The following is a 23,396-nucleotide window of genomic DNA, read 5'->3' on the forward strand; positions in this document are numbered from 1 at the left end:
TCCAAGGTTGTAATTCGTGTTTAGACCTTGAATAGAGGCTCCGCAAAAGCGCGGTCTGCCCGGCATACCCAGGTTGCGGGTCTTCGAAAGCAGCCTGCGCAAGTTGTTGCGAGACATACTGGATATGATCTGCCTGTCGGTTGCGTACTTGTAAAACATCATAAGCGGGTCAGCGTTATTATCTCTGAATATAAAGAGTCCAATAATCATCGTGACAATATCAATGTTGTCCACACATGCTTCAATTTGATTTCTGTCCATGAAATAGCGTACGCTGCTGAAGCACGTTATCATACCGTTGTTACCAAATCAAGCATTAGTAATGTTGCCTTGCATCATTTTTCAAGATTTCTAAGAAAGGCTCACACGCGTAAAAAACTCTGAGACGTGTCATGCACGTGTTATTTTATTAGGTCTTTTTGATTAGTGTCCTTAGCCGTGCACGAATAATTCGGAAAATTTATTTTGCTTCGATCGATCATCATAAGCGCCAAACGTTGTATCGGATACCGTGAGGACTGTCTACATAATCACTATCATCTAATACGTTTTACAGTTTCTCTACAACCGAAATCCTATTCTCATTGAATTATCCCTCGACAACATGACAAAGGACATTTTCATAGTATGTCACGGGTTTTCTAGATTTCACAACACGCAGTTATCACATGTCGACGTCCGACCGTCATTTTTTTTAAATATCAGGCAGGTCTCTAATGTACAGTAGTATCATCAAAGTTTCCACGCGGAGATACAACGAATACTCATCCTAGTCCAAAAGCAAGAAATGAAGGTGTCAACCGAGGATTGTGGCATGGAAGATATTGGGGCGCTGTTGGAGTAATCGAAAACGAATCACCCGGGGGTACATTCAACGCGAATCAAAGCAACTAAAACCCTGCTTGGCAGTTGCACTGCTCCTTGTGGCTGATTTAAGGTTCGCTCGGTAACTGCCACTGATGGCATCACAGGTTCGATCAGCCTGAATCGTCGAATTTATCCTGTCTGGCGCGATATGGTATCCTACACGCTGAACCTGTTTATGGTCCGAAATATCTTTGGGCCAACCGAGAAATGTTCTTAATGATGACCGTCTAGTGTTGACGTATTGCGGTGATTCAATCTAAATAATGGAGCTGAGTGTGAGTTCGAGATCACGTATGCTGATTTTTGAATATTTTTTGGGGGTGGGTGGGTGTAAACATCGAAACGCTTCTTTGGACCTCAGCATTGATCAACTCAATGTCGCAAGCGCAGGCGGAAAGTTCCATTATGTTCCAAGCCGAGCCACCACCCAACAAGAAAGTGTGTTATTCGCGTCAAGTCCAACTGTAATACACACGCAGTGAAGCTAGTGCAATTTTGACGCCCCATTGGTTATTGGTGTAGAAAAGAATACGTAAAATTCTGATTTCGTAGACGAGATCTTAATTATCAAGATGACGCTCGGGTTGTATTTGCAACAACACGCTTCATATCAGCATTAATTTTGCTAAGAATAGGAAGCACCTCAGGGGTGTTCATTACTGTCTTCGACGAGCTCATGCATGCGTTAATGATGCGTTCAGTGAGACACCACGGACAAATGGATGCGGCTTCGTTGATGTTTATTTGGCGCGTAGTTCCTAGCGCGAACCGATCCACGAGTCTAAAGATACGCATTGAAAACCTGTGCAATTAATCACTGCCTCGTCAACTTTCCCAAACCAATGGTTTGACTAAGATCTTTTTCTACAATCTGTTTTTTTTTTTTTTGTGGTGTATATGTTCCAAAATCTCTTTCTTGTTCAGGGTCCCCAATCATTATACGTGCGTTTAAATGGTTCTACGTATCATCTGAGACTTTAGTTCCTTAGTAAATACCTTCCTGGGCCATTCAACGTCCATTTGCATCATATGTCTTCGTTGGTAATTTCAACCGGTAGACTATTCAAACGGAGGAGGGGGCTGCACAATGCGGCAACCACACTAACTACATCAGGCATTTCCTAAATGTCGTCTCTGGTTGCGTCTAAACCTTTTTGGAATTTGTCATCAGCGCCTGGCATGCATTCGATAGTCTCTACGATTGCCCTCGTGGCTTTCTTGATATCTTCAGCAATCGGATCTGGTTCCTCTTTTGTTCCCAATATCACCGGCGGTGGTTTAGGCGACTTTGTTCACCTATTGCTCGGTTTTCTGCGTGTGTTTAATCGGCAGTGCAAACGTCTGTTCGAAGCTCTCTGCGAGGTCATCCCGGTGCGGTCTGTCGCGATCTCAACATATCACGGACACGTTCGCGGACACCCGCCTCCGATAAAGCATCTTCATTGGATTTTGTCATTATAAACATCACATAGTTGTTAAATTGCTTTATCCAAGTCACCCAAAATTTCCCCCAGTTGATGTGGTGCAACGGTACATGCATGAAAGGTGTTTGGGGGTGGCAAGTGGGGCGACAGCCCCAGGCCCCGCTCTTGAGGGGGCCTCGCGCTTCACGTCCTTATGATTTTGTTAAGCTATATTCTCTGTCAGATATTGATATATAGCCTAGTCAGCAGCCGTTTATTGCATGTCTGATATTGACTTATTGAGAGCTGTGTTTGGCTAATGTAACGAGTTATGACCAAGACGTCGACGTTCAGAGTACACTTGAAATTAAGTAAATTATTGTTCTTAATTCGTGTCTTCAATTTATTTGAAAAATGACAATAATGATAAGTTTATTAGGCCAAAGGCATTGTCGTCCTGTTATTATTTCGATTAGAAAACCCGTTGTCCACAAACAGGATTTTTTAAAATATGAAAAATGAAAAACTAAATTCGTGCGCCAAATCGCGAAAGTTGCTCTAGTCTAGACATAATCAGTGTTTGCAGTAGCATACCAATCGAGATACCGATACTCTGGCCCCGCGCGGTCATGGTCGGTCCTAGGCCCCGCGTACTCCTAACGCCGCCTCTGGGTACATGCTCATGCAATGTTGCCTTGACTGAGAAGGACTATCGCATGCAATAATTCACACTGGACGCGTAAATACTCCACGCACATTTCGTGCTTTAGATCCTTTTGCACAATCACACGTGAGACTCTTCTGCGTTTCTCGGTGTTTTGCTAACAGTCTATATCAAGTACATTTCAGGTCTCAGTCCCACGTATTCCTCAATGAGCTTATCCTCGCACTCGACTTTAACATTCCCCACGGCTTTTTTTTTTAAAACAATGCTAAAACCTATTATCATGCTACTACGTATATATATATATATATATATATATATATATATATATATATATATATATATATATATATATATATATATATATATATATATATATATATATATATATATATATATATATATATATATATATATATATATATATATATATATATATATATATATATATATATATATATATATATACTACTGCAAAAAGTAAGTCTGATTCAGTGGTTAATGCCGATGTAATATACAGTCATCCTTTGAATATTTCATATCATCATCATGTTAAAAAAGAGCTAGTCAGACCATTTGTACATGATACAAAGATGTCCGTCTAGCATAACATCAAATCCGTCATTTGGAGAAAAAAAAACGCCTGGCCAGAACAGATAAGTAGGTAAAAGGAAGCAATACGCAACGATTTTGCTTTGACGTAACTGCATAAAGCAGAACGATATTGGCATTATTATTGAAGAGATGATAAACATATCACATTATGCGGATTCTAAGTTTCCGCCTATAAAGAGATTTTGCCCATTGTCTAATCCGTACTGGAAACTATTAAACATAAACGTTTCGCACTGAAATGCAGCAGATACGTAGAGAATGCATCTCAAATAAGGAGATATCGCCAGATGATAATAGCAGAGAGGATAGGACGGGTTGGTTGCCATGGAGGCTAGAGGTCTTGGGGCGCCAAAAAGCACGGGGGCCAGAGGTTTTGGTGTGAAAAATACCCTTCGGCTCTTCATCGTCGCCCCAGGTGCCATTTACCATTAATACACCAATGTTCCTGCTTTGATAAAGTTGTTAATAAAATCCACACTGGAGAAGAAATCAGCTCTGCAATTAGTTCTCTCAATAAAGATAAGGCCTGGGGGCCCGACGTTATTATTGACGTTATTATTGCAGAGCATCTTTGTGCGGTCTTTTCAAGCAGTGTACTGTTGCGTACATATTAGAAACCAAATTTCATCGATAATTACCGACATTTATCACGAATCAGGAAAGATGCATACTGCTGCCTCTATCTGCATACATTTTCGTAATTGTTGTTATTCTAAATATGCTGGAAACGTTTCAGTGCGAAAATTAAGTATAATATCAATTATACCCCCAGTACACAAAATAAAGATTCATCGATTATGAAAATATTCCACGTATAAATATATTATTTTTGATAAATTGCTTCCAAGAGATAAATGATGACAGAATGAGCAGTGCTAAGCTAAGTGAAAACGATTCCTATGCATGTAAACATATATATTATTATGGTCATATATAATTCTATAATACACTTTGTACATTTGATAGTTTGTGATGATTGTCAGTGTTGTCTTTCAGAATCACGCATTATCTTGAATCTGTTAAACATGATGCCTTTTCTGTTTACTAGGGAATAAAGTCAGCCAGCAAACAATACATGCATGCAAACATACATACATACATACATACATACATACATGCATATACAGTTACATATATACATACATACATACATACATGTTAAAAGATCAGTGCCATGCTCCGCCAAATGATTGCAGATTTGCATAATTGCAGGTATTGAGATATTTCGTTTTGTCAATACGGTAGCTTACACAGTATTACAATTGTATTACTACTGTATCTTTGTCACTTTTCTGTTCTATTTTATGATCTTGTATTATTCTGAATTTGTTTAATCTGATGTAATCTCTTTTTAAAGAGGAAATAAAGTCAGTCAGTCAGTCAGTCAGTCAGTCATACATACATACATTACATACATACATACATGCATTACATACATACATACATACATACACGCACGCACGCACGCACACACACACACACACATACATACATACATACATACATACATACAAACATACATACATACATACATATGAACATAGATACATACATATGAATAGATATACATAAATATGATTTTTGTGTCAGTCGTAGCCTTCCGTTGTCAAAGTGAATGGGAGTTTCACGAGGGGAAGTGTTACCTCATATCTAGTTCCGTCACTGTGAGCTACAACAGCGCCGAGATCTACTGCGGCTGGAAAAACGCATCGCTGGTTCGTTTTGAATCTAGCGTACAGTGGGTAAGTCTGTGACTTGCACAAACCATTTTTCTTTTTTTTCCGGGGAATATTGTTATACATTTTGGGCATCCGTCTGTCCCATTGTCCATAATTGTATCCCCCTAAACCGTTCAGTGGAAATGCGCCAAAACTTGGTACATAGGTTGCCTACATGCTTACCGTGTGAGAAAGGGGTATAACAGTAGTGTATGGGTGCTAGTTAGCATCAATGGAAATCCAAGTCATAAAGGTCGTGAGCACGTTTAGCATCAAGACTTTTACAAACCCCCTGGGCACGTTTAACGTCAAGGGAAATTTAACATGGGGAATATCGGGCCTGTATAGCGACAAGGGAAAATTGCGTTGTTCTATAGGGACAATAGGAATGGAACAGGTGAGGTGGCGTCACGGTACTGGAGATTGGTAACAGTGTAGCAAGGGGCTGACCTCAGTTGGGCGGAACACTGGAGTGGCTAACCTGAATACGCGCTACCCTAGGTAGAGGCAAATACAGAAGAGAGATAGACATATATAACACATAGACATAGATTGATGAATATCAATCACACAAACAGCTATACAACCGACTATACAAAAATTTAGGCAAGAAAGCAAGTATTTTCGAGGCATATGAGTGGTCCTTAAAAAGAGCCTTTTGGTTTCTTCTATTTTCATACAAATCCCAAATATACTATCCAAAACGAGAAGGAGAATAAAAACCAAGCACAATATCTACTATCCACACACGAGAAAAAGCGAAACACAAACCCCACATATACTATCCGCACACGGGAAGGGGAAACAACAAACACAATATCTACTATCCACACAACCTACGCGAACGCATACAAACCCAAATATACTATCCACACACGGGAAGAAGAAGAAAAAAACAAACCAAATATACTATCCACACAACGTACGCGAACGCGCCCGCACACACACACACACACACACACACACACACACACACACACGCACCACATAGGGAAGAAGAAAAAAACAAGCCCAAAATATATTATCCACACAGAGGGAAGATGATAAAAAGCATACAAACACACACTCTAGTATCCACACAAACGTAAGCGAACGCATGCAAACACACACTCTACTATCCACACAAATGTACGCGAACGCATACAAACACCAAATACACTATCCATACAACGTACGCGAATGCACACACCTACACACAAACACCCCACAGAGGGAAGAAGAAAAAAGCCCAAAATGTATTATCCACACAGAGGGAAGAAGAGAAAAAGTATAAAAACACACTCTCTACTATCCACCCAAACGTAAGCGAACGCATACAAACACACACTCAACTATCCAAACAAACGTACGTTAAAGCATACAAACCCCAAATATACTATCCACACAAACTTAATCGAACGCATACAAACACCAAATATAGTATCCACACAACGTTCGTGAACTCATACAAACCCCAAATTTACTATCCACACACGAGAAGAAGAAAAAAGAAAAATAAATCAAAATATACTATCCACACAACGAACTCGAACGCATAGAAACACACAGACACATACAGACACACACACACACACACATCACATAATGAAGAAGGGAAAACCCAAAATATTACTATCCACACAAACGTACGCGAATGCATACAAACCCCAAATATACTATTCACAAAAACATACGAGATATCATACAAACCCTAAAATCTACCATCCACACACGGAAGGAAGAAAAAACAATCACAAATAAATATACTATCCACACAGGGGAAGAAGATAAAAACAAACACAATGTCTACTATCCACACAAATGTACGCGAACGCACACGCACACACGCACACAAGTGTTACTGCATTGGGTGACACTATAATGGGCAGTACTTTAGTCTGAAGTGTTTTGAGATATGGGCAGACAGACGTAACATTACATTGGAGAGAGAAAGAAAGAATGGAAAAAAAAAGACCGAAGGACACCATTTTTAGTTTTGTTATTTCTTGCGGTGTTACAGGGCGAAGACAGCCACACATTATATGTGAGAAATGTTCATTGTTTTCATTCATTCATAAATTTTATATAAAGGTAGTGTGATATTTATTGTCGACTGACTGCTTAACATTTTGCTATATATCCCATATTTAAGAGATGTCCTGTGTTTCGCAGCACACGCTACCAACAATATTGCAAAGTTTTCACAAATTTAAGGGCGGAAAAAAAAGCACCAAAAACGCGCCTTGTTCTATCAACAGTCTAAACTGAGAGAAAATAAATCGAACATTGTTGCACATTTTCTGAACGCATATTTTGGTTTTAAAATTCAGAGTTAACCATGCATTTTTTTGTTCTAAAGCAGTGTGGCAAAATAATGGCTACGCTCTTGCGTTTTTTCCATTGCAGTGCAGACAGACTGGAATGTGAACATACAATCTCTCTGTTGTGTATTTCTTCTTCCCACATCAAATACTGAGCTGACACAGTATTGGTTCGCGTTTTCAAGCTGACAAATGTTTTAAATCTCACTTAAACATTTTGACATAAAGACTCACACTCACATTGATAGAGTCAGAAGTGTTACAGTATTCAGTGGCATGTTTTTTTTCTTTCTTCAAACTAGTGAAGTCAGGGTTTGTATGAAGTAAAGAAGTGAAAGTGCAGTGAATCTCAAGGTTGATGACCCAAGCTGTCTGTCTATTGATGCGTGTATTTACTTAAGAAGACATATGACCTCTAAAACACAAGCATAATTAGAATGAACACAGCGACAACTATCTGTAGTAACAAAGGGGGTGTTTTCTTTCACGTACGTGTAACTTAGAGTTTCAATCCCCTTTCAAGACTTACTTAGTATACGTTTGTAGGGCTTGAAATAAAGGAACTGAACAAATGTAAGTACTTTACTATAGATGATGATCATGGGTAAACACTCATGTATATATTAACAGCTATAACCTGTTGAAATTCCTATGAAATCCTACTATGTTTTTAAAACTCCAACCTGTGGGAAATTCCTTGGGAAAAAAAACCTATTTATAGTCGAAACTTTTGTGAAGATCCTGTTTGAAAACCCTAGTATTTATTTATAGCTACAGCTTGTGGAAATTCCTATGGAAAACCCCAAATCGTCATTTCTAGCTTCAGTGACGTCACTGTACTACACACAAGGGGAATAATGGCAGCAGTGTTGCAAGTGGCTGACCTGAATACGCGCTACTGTAGGTACGTAGGTAGGTGAAATGAATTTGATAGGGATAAAGGGAGTTTTATAGGGACAAACAAAGACAAATACATACACACAAACACAAACACACACACCACAGACGGTAGAAGAAAAATAACAAACCCAAAATATTCTATCCACTCAGAGGGAAGAGGAAAATAGCAAACCCCAAATATAATATTCACACAAACGTACGCGAATGCATACAAAACAAACTACTATCCACACAAACGTACCTGAACACATACAATTCATGCCAATTGGCAACTTGAATAGTCTCTTTTCTAGAGATTTGGAGAAGGGCAGGTTTTTTATAGCTTCAGATATACATTCTTAATGCTGACTCATTCCAGGCCTGGTCTCACACTTTCAACGTCTACTCCAGTCCTGCTCCCAATTGATGTTTGTTCTTGGGAGTGCAAAGGCGGGTTGAGTGGCCTCGTCATCCTAGTTTTCACTTTGTGGGATAGTGAAGACTTCCCTGTGTCTTCTATGTTCAAGTCGGGGATGATGAGGTCTCCTTATCTCTGGCTCTGGCACTGGTGGCTGTAGCTGACGTTGTTGTGGTTGTGGTGTTAGTTGTCGTGCTGGTCATGACGGTAGAGGCGTCTTCACCTCAGACTTGACCTCACACAGAGGTCTCAGTATGAGGTGAGCAGGCTCGTTCTTTTGTTTTCCTTCTCCTCTTCTTTCTTTCTCTCCTCTTCCTCCTCCTCTATCCTATCACTTTCTGCTACGGTCTCCGTGACCAGTTCATCTAGTATGCACCTGACGTACTCTAGGTGCATCTGAAGTTCTAAGAGTTTTGTGATTCTACTCATTTTTCAAGGTGATGACTCAATGATGGGTAGCCAGACTGACGAGCGCTTCCCTTTATATTTGTAAAGCACTGACGTGAAGGAAGACATCCCCTGATAGCAAAACTTGCAAGACACATATCTTTACCAAAACAAATATGGAAAGCGCGGACCTAAAAGAAACACTCACTCACTTTTTACCTACATTCACAAACAAAAATCAAAACACATTGACTATTGGACAAGACAGGGAAAGGAAGTATTGATAGACACACTTCTATTTTGTTGGACATAAAACAAATAAACGAACTGATTATAGACACACACAATAATATGATTGGCAATTGAATTAGTATATCTTTTCTAAACTATTGGGGTTGCCCTGAAAGAGCTGTTTTGTGGACGGGGAGTTATGGAAATCTTTTATCGTCGAAACAGATTGTGTCCTCGTCTGGACGCAGGCTTTCCCAAATGAAAGGGTCTGCTTCTACGGAAAGAGAAGGAGAACTCTTCCGTGTCCACACGGACGTCAACAAATCCTCCGTCTGGTTCCTGTTGTTGTTGATGCTGCTGTCTCTGGTTCTGAAGTCTGTACTTCTCCGTCCAGATTTTCTCCTTCTTGATTTCCGCTCTGAAGACCTCTTCTGGCAGGTCTTCGGCCACTGTCAGCATTCTAACATTCTCTGTCTCTTCAGGTTTGAGTATCAGGCTTTGTCTGACAAGATGCAAATGTACGTAGGCTTCGTTTAGTTTAGCTAAATTAGGTGGCATCTTCATAGGTGAATGGGTCAATAATGGATGGTCAGACTGGAGACTGTCTCGCTTTAGATCGTTCAAGAGCGGACGCGATAGAAAACATCCTACGAGTTTTGTTGGGTCGGAATACTAAAGAGTTGATTTTAAGGGTGAGGGATAGAGAGAAGTCAACGAGCATATATGATGATAAAAATTGAAAACAAACAACAGACACTTTTTCAAAACACATTTGTAATAGCTTTGACTTTCTCACAAGAGACTGTACGCCGATTGCCACGCTTTGTAACACCACACGATCCGTTGAAGTGGATTATCAATTAAATGATGTTTATGTTCGATAAAACGTTTGACAAATTCGGTTTTGCCTGAACCGCTGGGTCCGGCAATTGTCATGTTAAAGGGATGGCGAAGATACAAGGCATCCCAACTAGTAAGATCTAAGTGTTCGTCGATGACTTTGAAAGTGGAGGAAGATGGAGCAGAGACAGAAGACAAGAGTTTTTATACTTTTTTCAGGACACGTTTATTTCAACACATATTTAAAATGGAATAAAACGAAAGACAAAAAAAGACATAAAAGCCAGATGGTTAAGTACGGCGATAAAATACACATCATAACGATCAAAGTGGAATATAAACAGGTCACCGTTAAACATGTTTTGGTAACAAAAGTGTCATCGGGACAGAGTATAATGTTCTTACAGTCTCATCTTTGGGTACAGTCACACAGGTGTCCTCCCAGAATGGTTTTTCGGGAATGTCCATGACAGTCCTGTCCTGTCCTGAGGGGAGCTATTTTCTTCGGTGTCGGGTTATTCTTCTTCTGGCACTGTCACTAACACAGATTTAAAAGTTACTTTTTTCACTGAACGTTTGAATTTAGGAAAACAATTTTTTGGCATATTTTGCCACTTCTTTGGTCCAAGTCTCGAAACCTAACTTTTCCAGCCACGTACATCTATCCAATGAGGGTGTAAGTCACAAGCTACACACACATCGTCGTACACATTTTCACTGAAAGTGCAAGGCTTTTAACATAATGAGTCTCTCGTGGACATTTAAAAAGACCACTTTCATGTTTGTTTTTTTTTATGGTAAGTACCGTTCATAAAGAGCCCACAACGAATCGGCTGGTAAACGAAGTCTCAGAAAGCAAGTCACTAAGAAACACACCACATAACGACCCCAATTCATGGGACACAGATCTCGTCATAAGTGTTGGTAATCCCCCATTTTTTGAATACTCTCATTGATTTCCTTCCACGGAATCTGTTGTATGATCACGGATAAAGGTCGGATGCAATAAGTGTACTTTCTGCACAGAGATGATCGTACTCCAGTGTCGAATCTAAATGGTTTAGTCACTAACTTACACATCACACTCCGTTCAAATGTTCCCTCTTGAACTAACTTTACGTTGTGTAAAAGATTTGGTAACCCTCTAATTCTTCCTCTGGAATTCGTTACAGTAAGTCTACCTTGTGTTAAATACAATCAGTAACAAACCAATCCTTCAAGTAGCTGATCAATGTCTGACCACGGGAACGTTTTGATCTGAATCAGTCCTCTTATAGCATTCAGGTACCAGTGGTTTAAATATCGGTAATGTAACGGATGCAATTGTTCTTTGAGTTTCACTTGTATTTTTACCAGCTCTCGGTAAATGCGTTCTATCCACAGGCAAACCACGAATGTTCTCCTGTAAAGTATCCATGATCATGTCTGTCAGTATTTATACCCATATATTATTTAAAATCTTCTCCTAGAGCGAAAGTAATGGACAATAATTTCTGACCACTGCCATTCACAGTAACGGTCAAGAATGGTAATACAATTTTCTAATGTAAACGGTCTAAAGCGGAATAATCGGATGAACACAGACTTGATCCAGAAAAATCTGACGAGTTTACTGACTTTTGTCAATTTCCTCTTGTGAATATCTCGACACAAAAGTTCCTCAATCTTTCTGCTCCCACTCGTGAAGTGACACAATGCAGCTTAAGCACCTGACTTTATTCCCTTCGTCCAAATAGAAAATTTCGGCTCTGGCTAATTCTTCGATTGTATGTCCTTTCAGATGTTTAGGCCATTTTTGTTTTTGAAGGCTTGGAATCGACTTTCAAAGTTTCAGTATTCAGGCAAACGCACAGGGAACGGATATTTGTCTTTCATAGGCTCATTTAGATGAGGGTACGGTGAAATCCGCAGAAGTTTACTTAGGATTGGATGACATCCATAATGTGGTAGACGTATAGTTTCACGTGGAGGATGACGTTTAAAATAAAACCAGTAAAGAGTCAACGTTAACGAATGGCATCAATTTCGCATCCGATAGATTTAACACGCACATCATCACTTTCCATGGTAGTTATGATAGTAGTGGTAGTAGTATTCATAGTAAAGTTCCCATGATGTCCTGATGAATTAGTCACAACGAAGTTCCCATGATGTGGTACTGAATCACTGAGGTTACAGCGTACGGCATCGCTAGGTACAGCATCCCACTCCACTCCAAAGTGCGCCAGGCAGTTAAATGGTAACCGCATGCGCACTTACAATATCCTTGCGGACAACTACAAAGGGGAGGTTTAAAAACAAATTACAATCCCCGAGCTTGAATTGTGTCTGTTTAAAAGTACTCATCTTTCTCGCTCGGTCTTTGTAGTTATATTAAAGTATCGGTCCTGGACGTTTTTCCTTTTTTATACTAGTCGTAATGAAGTCTCGAGCTTGTACATCGTTCCTTGTTTATGCCTAGTTTTGGAAGTATTCCTTTTTTCTTCCTGGACAAAGGTACTACCTTCTCTAAGGTATCATCATACTTGTACCGTAGTGTGATGGGTAAAAAGGCCATAGAAAGGTAAAGACAGTGCGGAGACCATCGAGTATGTTCCGGAATAGCTGAATCTTTATAGATACATCGATCAATTCGCAACTTCAGACCACAACTTAAACACCGTACTTCGTCTCCCAATCCATCTCAGGTCCCAAGTAGACAAATCCTGTTCTAGCTAAAAAATTCGAAGTAGGTAATCCTTCCCTATCCGTGGGCAATTTTTGAAACGTTTCCAATCGACGGGCGCAATCACAATAGTCAGGCAAGAAGACAGGAAAATGGTGTGGTTTGAACTTGGAGTCCTCAGTGGGTCTCTCACTCGATTCTTGCTGTGCCGAAGTCATCTTTCTTGTTAGTGACTATCTTCATGGAACCAGTTTTTTGTTATATCGGCAAGTCCGTAAAGTAAAGTGAAGTCGTTGGGAAGCCGCATTCGCTTGTGGTACACGATTTGATACACTTTATCTAAAGGTCGACTGTCGATTTGGTGAGTGGCCAAACTTTCATGTTTGTGCGGTTCTTAGGTGGTCACTCTAAAATCTAGATCCTCTCCAGACTACGACGTTTTTTTCAGTACGCTAAAGTTCACCACTTGACTCGTGCGATGATTCAGTGTTAATCCTTTCACGTTACACTCGGTGTGTGCTTCTACTTAGGTAGGTTCCGGTATTCGCAGCCGTAATGTTTGGGACTAACGCTAGCAAAACTTAGAATCTTGTCGTCGGGGTGCTCGTCCGTCCAGGCTTCCTTCGATTTCAGGGTAATGATGATCATCAGGATACTGAATGTAGATGAAAATGTCGGTATCAGAGGACAGGACACGATATCCTAACTGACAGGTTACATCCGCATACCATCTCAAAGTGAGAGGCATGTAATTACATTGGTTGAATTCGGTTTTATTGGTTAGTCATCGTTAATCTTTAAAATTTCTTTTGATGCATTTCTTTTTGATAGAAGGTTTAAGGCTTTCTATTGTTGTAACGGATTTTATGTTGTTTAGTCTGTTGCTGAAATTATCAATAGCAAAGTGCTTACATTTGTTCATTTGTTTTATTATTTCAAACTCTACAAAAGGATACCAAGTTTGTCAATCAGTCAATCAATTTAATGATTTAAGTCGCCTACGCAGCTAGTGAATTCGCGACTGGATAAGTCTCGAAGGTCGAGATTTTAAATTGATCGGGACTGTAGGAATGGAACCACTACAGTCCGTCTTTTATGTGCGTTTCGGTTTTCAATTTTGATGTTGGTATAAAACCGATTGAATTAGGGCTGTGGGGATAGAGCTTTTATCGAAAGAGGTCTTCAATAGCCAAAGGAAGAACCTCATATAAATTGGCAATTTGAAAGTCGATGTCCGTTTTCTTCTTAACTCCTTCTTCCTTCTGTGTTATCTTCTTTCTTTCTTCTTCGTGTTGCTGTAGTGTTTGACTGTTTCGCTAGAATTTGTTGTTCTGCTTCGACTCGACTTCCATTGCCTTAGATCTTGATGTTTGCGACTGGTCTTCTATCTCCATGATTCTTTGTTTAATAGCTATATTGAATTTCGACGGTATATTGTGCTCTTTTTTGTTGTATAAATTAGTATGTTTGGTCTGAGTATCAGCGTTGGATTTACATGTCGTGTTAATAACTGGGGATTGTGTTGTTGCTGCTTATTTAGTTCCGCCTTGTGTGGGGGGCCTGATGACTGGGCTTAGGTCGCCTTATAGTCTTATGATGGTTGGGGCCTAATAATTTTTTGTGTTTGTTTATATCTTACCACTCTTGGTGTCGTGTGTATCTGGGCCTGATGGCGGGTCTTTGCCACCTTTATAATATGTATACATATTCATGGAAATATCAGACCATGATGATTATTATCGTGTTAGCTGCATGCCTACATGCGAATTTTTTTTGTATAAACACACACACACACACACAACAACAACAACAACAACAACAACAGCAACCATGGGCTTGCGCTTCAGCTATCTGTCTTACCTTACTGCTTTAGCCCTTCTATCAATTGTTATTATAATTACTTGTGGGTGTATTTATATGTTGCCATGTTTGTTAATTTGTCTGAGGTACCTTATTATGTTCATGTATGTGGTATCGATGTTTTTATTGCGTACCTTGTCCAAAAATCAGGGTATGTTGTAGGGGCATTAGTTTTCTTTTGGTAATCTTGGAAACCGACTCGTTGATTATGGTATCTGGGACAGGTGTTGAATACGTGGTCCAGTGTTTCTGCAGCAGGGCAATGTGGACAGTTAGTAGTTTGGTATAATTCCTTCCTGATATGTTTCCCAAAGCTGTTTCGGAGTCAAGTTTTTCCTGTTTTTATCATATTGATAATTCTGATGTCCACGATTTCCAGGATTTTAGGTGTCTTGATTACCCTTGTGGCCTCTTTTTGCAGTTGGTATAAATGTCTGCCCTTGTTGGTGTTGTCCCAGAGCTGCTGCCATTTCTTGTTCATTTTGCTTCTTATCTGGCTATATATCTCGTACACACTGTAATTAAGTGTTTCTGTTGCATTGTTCAGGAGATTGTATTTCGCCCTTCGGTCAGCTTTATCGTTGCCAGTCAGATTGATGTGAGAAGGTACCCCTAGGAATTCGATGGTTTGTTGTTTATCTTCGATCTCCCTGATGGATATTATAGTGTCTTCTAGTATATTTGCTCTACTTTTGACGTGCCAGTCTCTAAGGATTTGAGTACGCTTAGAGAGTCTGTTATAATGACGTGCTGGCTGTGGTTTTGGGGCTTCATTTATTGCCCATAATTCTGCTGTGTAGATGGAGCAGCCATCCGGGAGTCTTGCACCAAATTCACCTTGTTGTTGCGGCACTACTATTGCAGCAGCAGTTCTGTTTCGTTCTTTCTATTTAGATCCATCTGTATAGATTTTAGGAAATCCAGAGTAAGTTTATTCGATGATTTTCTGGATTTCTGTTAGCATTTTTGGTGGATTTTGTAGTTTGGATCTTACGTTCTGGGCAGACAGGTTTATTTTGTAGCGTGCAGTTTTTCCAAGGGGTCGGATCTTTGATTTTGTATTGTTCTGCTTGAATTCCGGATAGTTGAATTTCATCACAGAGTGTGTGTATTTTCTTACCTGCTGGGTGGTTTAGAGGTCGTGTTTGCCTGAACGGAATGTTGCACTTTTTAATCATCATTTTGGTTGGGTTGGCGTCTTGATGTATTGAGTTTCTGGTAGCATATCTCAGTATGTGCTCTTCTCGTCTGAGGTGCAGCGGTAGATCTCCCGTCAGTATTTGTAGCTCCTCGAGTGAGATGTTAGGTAGAGTCCCCGTACATAGTCTAAGTGCTTTATATTGTATGTTGTCCAGTTTCTTAAGCAGGTCCTTGTTTGCCGAGGCATACACATGGCAACCGTAGTCCAGTTTAGCCCTGATTAATGATTTGTAGAGCATGAGCATAGTTTGTTGGTCAGCTCCCAACGTTGTCCCCTTGATATTTTTAGGAGTTTGATGTCTTGTTGGCATTTTTTGATTAGGGTTGTTATGTGCGTTTTCCTATTAGATGTTTCGTTAAGTAGCATTCCCAAAAAGTGTTTCTTTTACGAATGGGATTGGTGTATTTTGGATGTAGAGTTTTGGTTATGTAGTAAGTTTCCTGTTTGTTGGGGAGAAAAGCATTACCAAGTTTGTCTTGAAAGAGGATTGAGACTCTAAGTTACACAGACGTGAAGGAAAACACCCACCCCCTTTGTTACTACAGTTAACTGACGTTGTGTTCACTCTAATCATGCTTGCCGTATATCTTTGTTTTAGAGGTCATATTTATTCTGAGGTAAATACACGCATCAATAGACATACAGTTTGGGTCATTATCCTTGAGGTTCGCTGTACTCTTGCAATTACAATGAAATTATTGATATTATATGACTAAACAATGTGCGTATAGTGTTAGTAGGAGGTGCACAGTGTACGCAACGGACTTTGAATTACTGCCCTTGATTGTGCACTGAAGGATGAGGCGATTTGGGGAGTTGTGGTGTGGACGTGTGATAAGGAGCATATGGATTTTTCATGGCGAGCCATGGAACTATCATTAATTTTGAATTGTGTCCTTAAACGATTAACATAATAATAAAAACATTATAAATTATGCATAATGTAAAATGATTTTCGGTACTGAAGCAGAGTGTATTTTAAACACGTCTTACGCTTTTACTGTAAATCAGTAAAGTAACTGAACTTTTCTATATTTAAGTAATATCAAGGGAGAACTTTGTTCCTAGTCTTAATGGCACCATTGTGTTTTGAGCCAAATTCCTCACGCCATATCTTAAAGTGTACCTATTCTTACCATTCCTAGCCAACACTAGTAAGTCCCATTGCTTTCCCAAGGTACGCGAAACAATAAACCACATATCGTACTGGTTGAAAGACTGTCTGAACATTTGTTATTAAATCTGTGTTTTGTTTCCAAGCTGTTTCTTTCTTTGTTTATTTTTTGACAGAATTGGTTGAGAAAGAGGGTTCTCGAAGAGATTGCTACAGGGGACAAAAAGAACTTTTGGGTTGGGTTAACCCGAAGTGCTTGGTCAGAATTGTACCAATGGGGAGGTGACAATGACACATCACAGCTGTAAGCAATGATGCCAAGGTTGCTTTTCATGTCTTTATCTCAGGAATGTGTTTATATGGAACGCTAGAGCTGTCTTAAGTGGTCCGCTTTGAAAATACACGCGTTGAAACAACGTATTCTAGAATTATTAGAAAAATTATGAAAGTTCTCTTGTTTCTTTTTCGTTTTTTTTTTGTACCTGTCAATACATTTAATGCCTATCGGTAGCACGCCGGACTCTTGCAGATATATGCGAGTGATTTAACATAGATAAATGACGGCGACCTAAAAATGTCAGTGAAGGAGAACAATTTTGCGACCGAGCACAGAGCATACTTTAAAATCCGGGTGCTGTAAGGATACTCTGAGTCAAGGCCGATTTGGACAATGTTTACGGCTGTAATTCTCTGTCATATCCTACAAGGTTCAGGTGCTTTCATCGTTTTAAAGATAGTTCCGAATCCACGTAAGATAACTCATGTTCTGGAAGACAGTTGTCCACGCTTGTTTTTTTTTCTTCTCCATCTCATGTTGATAACAGGCATTAACTCTTGCCCATTTCCTCCCTTTGAGACTACCAAATGTAGCTAGTTTTTAAACTGAGTGATATACCAACGAGGATACTCGCATGGCGGGGTGGTTGGAGGGGATTCTAAGTAATGTGATCTTGAATTTCGGTTCCATAATGTAGCGACTCACTCGGGTCGATGATCGGCTACACTTGCCGTTCGCCTTCTGGATAAAGAAAAGCCTGGAATAAAAGCCCGGATATTGTGGGTTTTGCACAATCTCGACCACCCATTTATCGATGAGCGACTGTGTATCTTCCTTTTCCCTAACTGAATATACGTCCATGAAAATGTGAGAGGATGAAAGCGGAGGAGTTTGGATAAATGAAATCCGAATCTCCTTAGACATGACCATGATACCCGTTCGTTCGAGGAAATAGAGTGATCCAATGAGATTGAAATTGCAGACATCAGGCGACTACAGGTAGGCCCTCTGAGGATAGTACGGTTGGAATTTAGCGTCTAGAGTTAGGCGTCCTGTTGGCGGAAAAAAACATGGTTTCTTGCCTCCCGTGTAAAGCTACCTCCTGAACTGATTAGGTTGTTGCGTCCAGATATTAGGCTAGGATCTGAACTGAACTTTTGGCTGTAAAGATCCTTTGTCCTTGACCATCCTATCACCCCTCCTCTGTGACAGGGGCGGATTGGTCCTAAAATCCTGTGCCGTTTGGGCGGCAAGCTGAAGCGGCAGTTCCTAAGCTGCCTACCTCCGAATGTCTTCATATTTACCCCCAAAGAGTAATGGCGAGCAAATTGGGATCATCCGTAATACCAGGTTGAGACTTGTAGAGGCAGACAGCGCATTGGTCATGGAATGGTGAGCTGCCCCGTTCATGGCCCGAGCGAAAGCCTGTAGTAAAAGCGGACCACTTAAGACAGCTAGTTTCGACCGCATGTAGTAAAACTGGCCCGATAATACAGCTTGTTTCGACCGACTGTAGCTAAAACGGACCACTTAAGACAGCTAGTTTTGGCCGACTGTAGTCGAAACGGACCACTTAAGACAGCTTTTCGGCCACATGTAGTCAAAACGGACCACTTAAGACAGCTAGTTTCGACCAAATATAGTAAAACCGGCCGACTTAAGACAACTAGTTTCAAGCGCATGTAGTCAAAACGGACCACTTAAGACAGCTAATTTCGACCGCATGTAGTCACGTAAGCTGATAGTGACATAATGCAAAACCAGTTCTCAACATAGCTGAGCATTTTTTGATTTAGTATTCTGCACGTATAATATGGTTAAAACAACGTCGAATAACATTAAAATTAACCAGAATCTTTACCTTTATGTAATTCTTGGAACCTGAATACATTCTGTTTAACAAAGATGTTTATGATTTGTTTTGTCTTCTAAAAGATTAATATAAGTAGCTATCTTTAGCTAGGACGATGTGACTGTACCAAAAGTATCAGATGCTATCTAACCGTCTTCGGACAGTGTCATGTGACTGTACCAAAATTATCAGATGCTATCTAACCGTCTTTAGGCAGTGTCATGTGACTGTACCAAAAGTATCAGATGTCTAACCGTCTTTAGACAGTGTCATTTGACTGTACCAAAGGTATAATATGCCTTCTAACCGTCATTAGGTAGGATCATGTGACTTTACCACATTAAGAGATGCATGTGCGTCATCAACAGACTCTCGTGTAACAGAAAGCGCGTGTCTATTTTTGTTTATGTAACTCATGTCTATTTGGCTAGTAGTGTAGAAGATCAGGAAATGAGCAAAAATGAATGTCGACGCTTTTGGCAGTTTCGATTGGTAATAATTTAGTACCATCTCTATTTCCTGAGACTTAGTTAAACATAGACATAAACGTAAGTACTAGCTAATGAATGTTGGAGAGCTAATCATTTTGAATTGTGAAATTATGTACCTCGATTTTAGCATAAGATACAACTCGAATCGTAACTTGTCATGAACATTTGCCTCTCTAAGCTGGTAATTAAAGTACCAAGTCATCATGAAACTCTTCGATCTTTATTTCAGTATTTTCTTCTTCCCAAAATAAAATTAAAAAAAAAATTATCGGTACATTAGCTCAGCAAATATTGCAAATTGCATTACTCAAGGGAAATTTCCAGATGCTTATTATCGATTGTCGGCATGTACCACCTGGCATCATACTAACGGTAATTTTCTTATAGCCGTATAGAAGACACGGAAGCAGTGTACACTCGAGCATGTGGAAAACTGAATGGTCTCAATCTGACGGTCACAAAATGCGAGATGGACGAGGACAACGGATTAATCTGCGTCAAAGACTTTGGTAATTCTAATTAAAAGGAAGAAAAAGTTGTGTTCGTAGCGTTCGAAGATATTATAATCGGAATGTTTATACGTTTTATTCAACATATTTTCTTTGACGTTTAGCAGACGCGTTTTACGCGAACATTTTTGTTGTTTAAAACAGTTGGTATAAATTTTCCTCAATTAAGTAAGTCCTATCATTTAAATAGGTGAAAATTCCATTAGCACAAAAGATAGCGATTGTGATATTTTTTATTATATCAATTTTCAGACCCGACGTGTGGAGGGCGCCATCTTATTTCCGGCACAGCTATAAGTTTGCACAGCCCTGGGTATCCCGACAAGTATCCGGAAAATATCGAGTGTGAATATGTCCTGCAGGTATGCTATAATAGTTATCGTACATTTTATACATGATACAGAAGTTAACGTCGGTTTCAGAATTAATTATATATAACCGGAGGGGGGGGGGGTAAGGACACAGAAAATAATTCGTATGATCATATGACTTTACTTACTTGTAGAATTATGAAAATTTGTGATTAGTGTCCTTGTCCAACGCCAGAGAGAGAGAGAGAGAGAGAGAGAGAGAGAGACAGAGAGAGACAGAGAGAGAGAGAGAGATAGACAGACAGACAGAGAATGGGAAATTTTGCAAAATGAAGAATGTCCGCGAATCGGATATCCAAGTGTGCACTCATCACAAACAATTACGGTGCGTCATTTTTTCAGAGGCAATGAATGTCCGTCTGTACTGGCCAGAATGATTCCAAATAAACTGGAGAGTCCGGTTGTTTACAGGTGACGCCAAGACGATGACTGGTGATGAAGCAATAACAGTATATGGTCTGAATGACTAGATTTTCAGTCTCATTGCCGATAAATTGACAGCAAGAATTATCTTCCTTCTTCCGTCTCTTCACTGGGCGCTCCAATCTATAATTGGGGTTCAAAGGAAACGATATTTACTGGCCTGTAGAACTATGGAACTTTGCCATTTTCATGGCACAAAACTTTGCCATTTTCATGGCACAAAACTTTGTCATTTTCATGGCACAATAAAAGAAAGGACGGACAGATCACAGTAATATTCTAAATGGCACAGAGCTTAAGGGCTAAATGTCATGGTGGGTGGGCGTGATATTGCCAAATATCACGCAATAAGTGGAAAATTATAAAAACTGTCATTTTAATGTGCAGGTACAATTTGGTTTTGCGGTAAAGATATTTTCAAGAGTTAAACTGGACGATTTGATATTGCATTTTACTCGCATTATTCACGACACTACCATATAATTGTGCCAATGCATTCTATACTAATTATCGTGTTACATGGAAACTAAGGAAAATTCAACGAGCGTTTAATTTTGCATATACACTGGTTCTTGCGTACACTGCATTTAGCAAACGTCATGATGCCATGCAATGGGGGCTACCATAATGGTCTGGGTTTTTTTTCTTTCTCTCAGTCGAACCAGCCCCACTCGTATTGCACGCATACCTATAACCCGGTGGCGCTAAAAACAACTTTCCTTAAAAGAAATTTAGTTGTGGTTGCTATTATTAATAACGAAGACTATTTCTTAACATTCATGAAATACATACTATAAAATGATTTATTTGCTTATTTACATTTCTCTTCATTTTCCCGCTTATGCAAATATTAATCCGCCGAAGTTTATATCTTCAGGTATTATCGGTGTTTCATTCTTAATACCCGTCTAAATATAATGAAAAGTACTTGCCATAAGGTCAGTCTCATAAATAAACCGTATATGCATGCATACATGGGATATATATTGAACTTTCTTGTAAGTATGTATGAGAACTATTTTAGTTGTGCTATGTGTTTCCGTTAGTGTGTAAGAAGGTACTTCCTGCAAAGCAAATGTGTGGTTCAAAGTAAGGTAAAGATAAATTTTAAGAAAATTACAAACGGATCAGATAAGATGTATGAGCACATGCATCATTTAGAAGAAGGTGCTTCGTTCATTTCTGATGGATGCTACGATTGGATTAATCATTAATGTTCAACTAAGTATTGCGCAACATGCTTCGGTGTATGCCATGTATATATTCAACTGTGGATTCTACATTGTATCTAATAGGCCAGGATTAGAACAAGAAATGACACAGGGAGTGCTTTACTTCAATGGTTGCGGCAATAAGTAATCTACTTGTGTTGATGTGCCATAAAACACAACACTAAAAAAACTCAAATTGCAATGCAAATCTCATGATCGAATATGGAAATTACGCGTTGGTCTATACCCGATAATATTGAGTTGAAAACTTTGCTGTATCTTAAATACAAAGCAAAGTATGCCTTCATTCGATACGTCGCATTAACACTAATTGAAAGGTTGACAATCTTCCTTAATAACTAATACAATCCTTTCTCTATTTAGGCAAGAAGAAATAACAAGATCGAGATACGCTTTCAAGAATTTGACATTGAGACTCATTCAGCCTGTAAAAGTGACTATGTGGAAGTAAAACTGACCGATATGTATGAACCTGGAGCAAGGTAAATTTCAATCAAAACTAAATGGATTATAAATTTTTCCACTGGAATTTACTAAATACTGTAGATCAGTCCTCGTTCCATATGCCAATGCTGATCGTACCGCTCGAGTCTGTTGACTAGCTTGCTGAACCAGTAAATAGCGGTTAAATAAACTGTTGCAAGCTAATACAACGGATTAGTGGCAGGACAGCAAACTAATACAACGGATTGGTGGCAGTATATCAAGCTAATACAACGGATTGGTAGCAGGACAAAAATCAATGTTTGAGGCCATTATATACTTTTATCCTGTAGAAGGAGTTTTCTTTATAAATTGTAACTCAAATTAAAATCGACATCCATATTTAATAATTATATTGCAAATATACTCTTTTGGAGTTCCATGTTAATGCTGTGTAGGATTCTTTATTTACAGTCATTCGTACTTGTTACGGATAGAATGATAGTGCGGTTTTGAGAGGTCCATAACATTTTCTGGGTGGGAACGTGTCTAGAATGGCGTTACATGTGAAGTGTTCTGAAATATTGAAATGGGATATATATATATATATATATATATATATATATATATATATATATATATATATATATATATAT

At 39.3% G+C, this 23,396-nt stretch overlaps 1 protein-coding gene across 1 annotated transcript in view; it reads left to right on the top strand.

Moving 5' to 3' along the window:
• The window catches only part of LOC149784897 (blastula protease 10-like), a 63,043-nt gene that overhangs the window by 38,695 nt on the left and 952 nt on the right, over window positions 1-23,396 (top strand). Inside the window, exons 8-12 of the mRNA XM_089978483.1 lie at window positions 5,140-5,291; window positions 17,339-17,466; window positions 20,170-20,291; window positions 20,544-20,653; window positions 22,681-22,799. Coding sequence (XP_089834609.1) covers window positions 5,140-5,291; window positions 17,339-17,466; window positions 20,170-20,291; window positions 20,544-20,653; window positions 22,681-22,799 — 631 coding nt within the window. The remainder of the gene's footprint in view (window positions 1-5,139; window positions 5,292-17,338; window positions 17,467-20,169; window positions 20,292-20,543; window positions 20,654-22,680; window positions 22,800-23,396) is intronic.

The sequence above is a fragment of the Sinohyriopsis cumingii genome, chromosome 13 (assembly GCF_028554795.1).
Source record: "Sinohyriopsis cumingii isolate HCF-2022 chromosome 13, ASM2855479v2, whole genome shotgun sequence".
NCBI lineage: Eukaryota > Metazoa > Mollusca > Bivalvia > Unionida > Unionidae > Sinohyriopsis > Sinohyriopsis cumingii.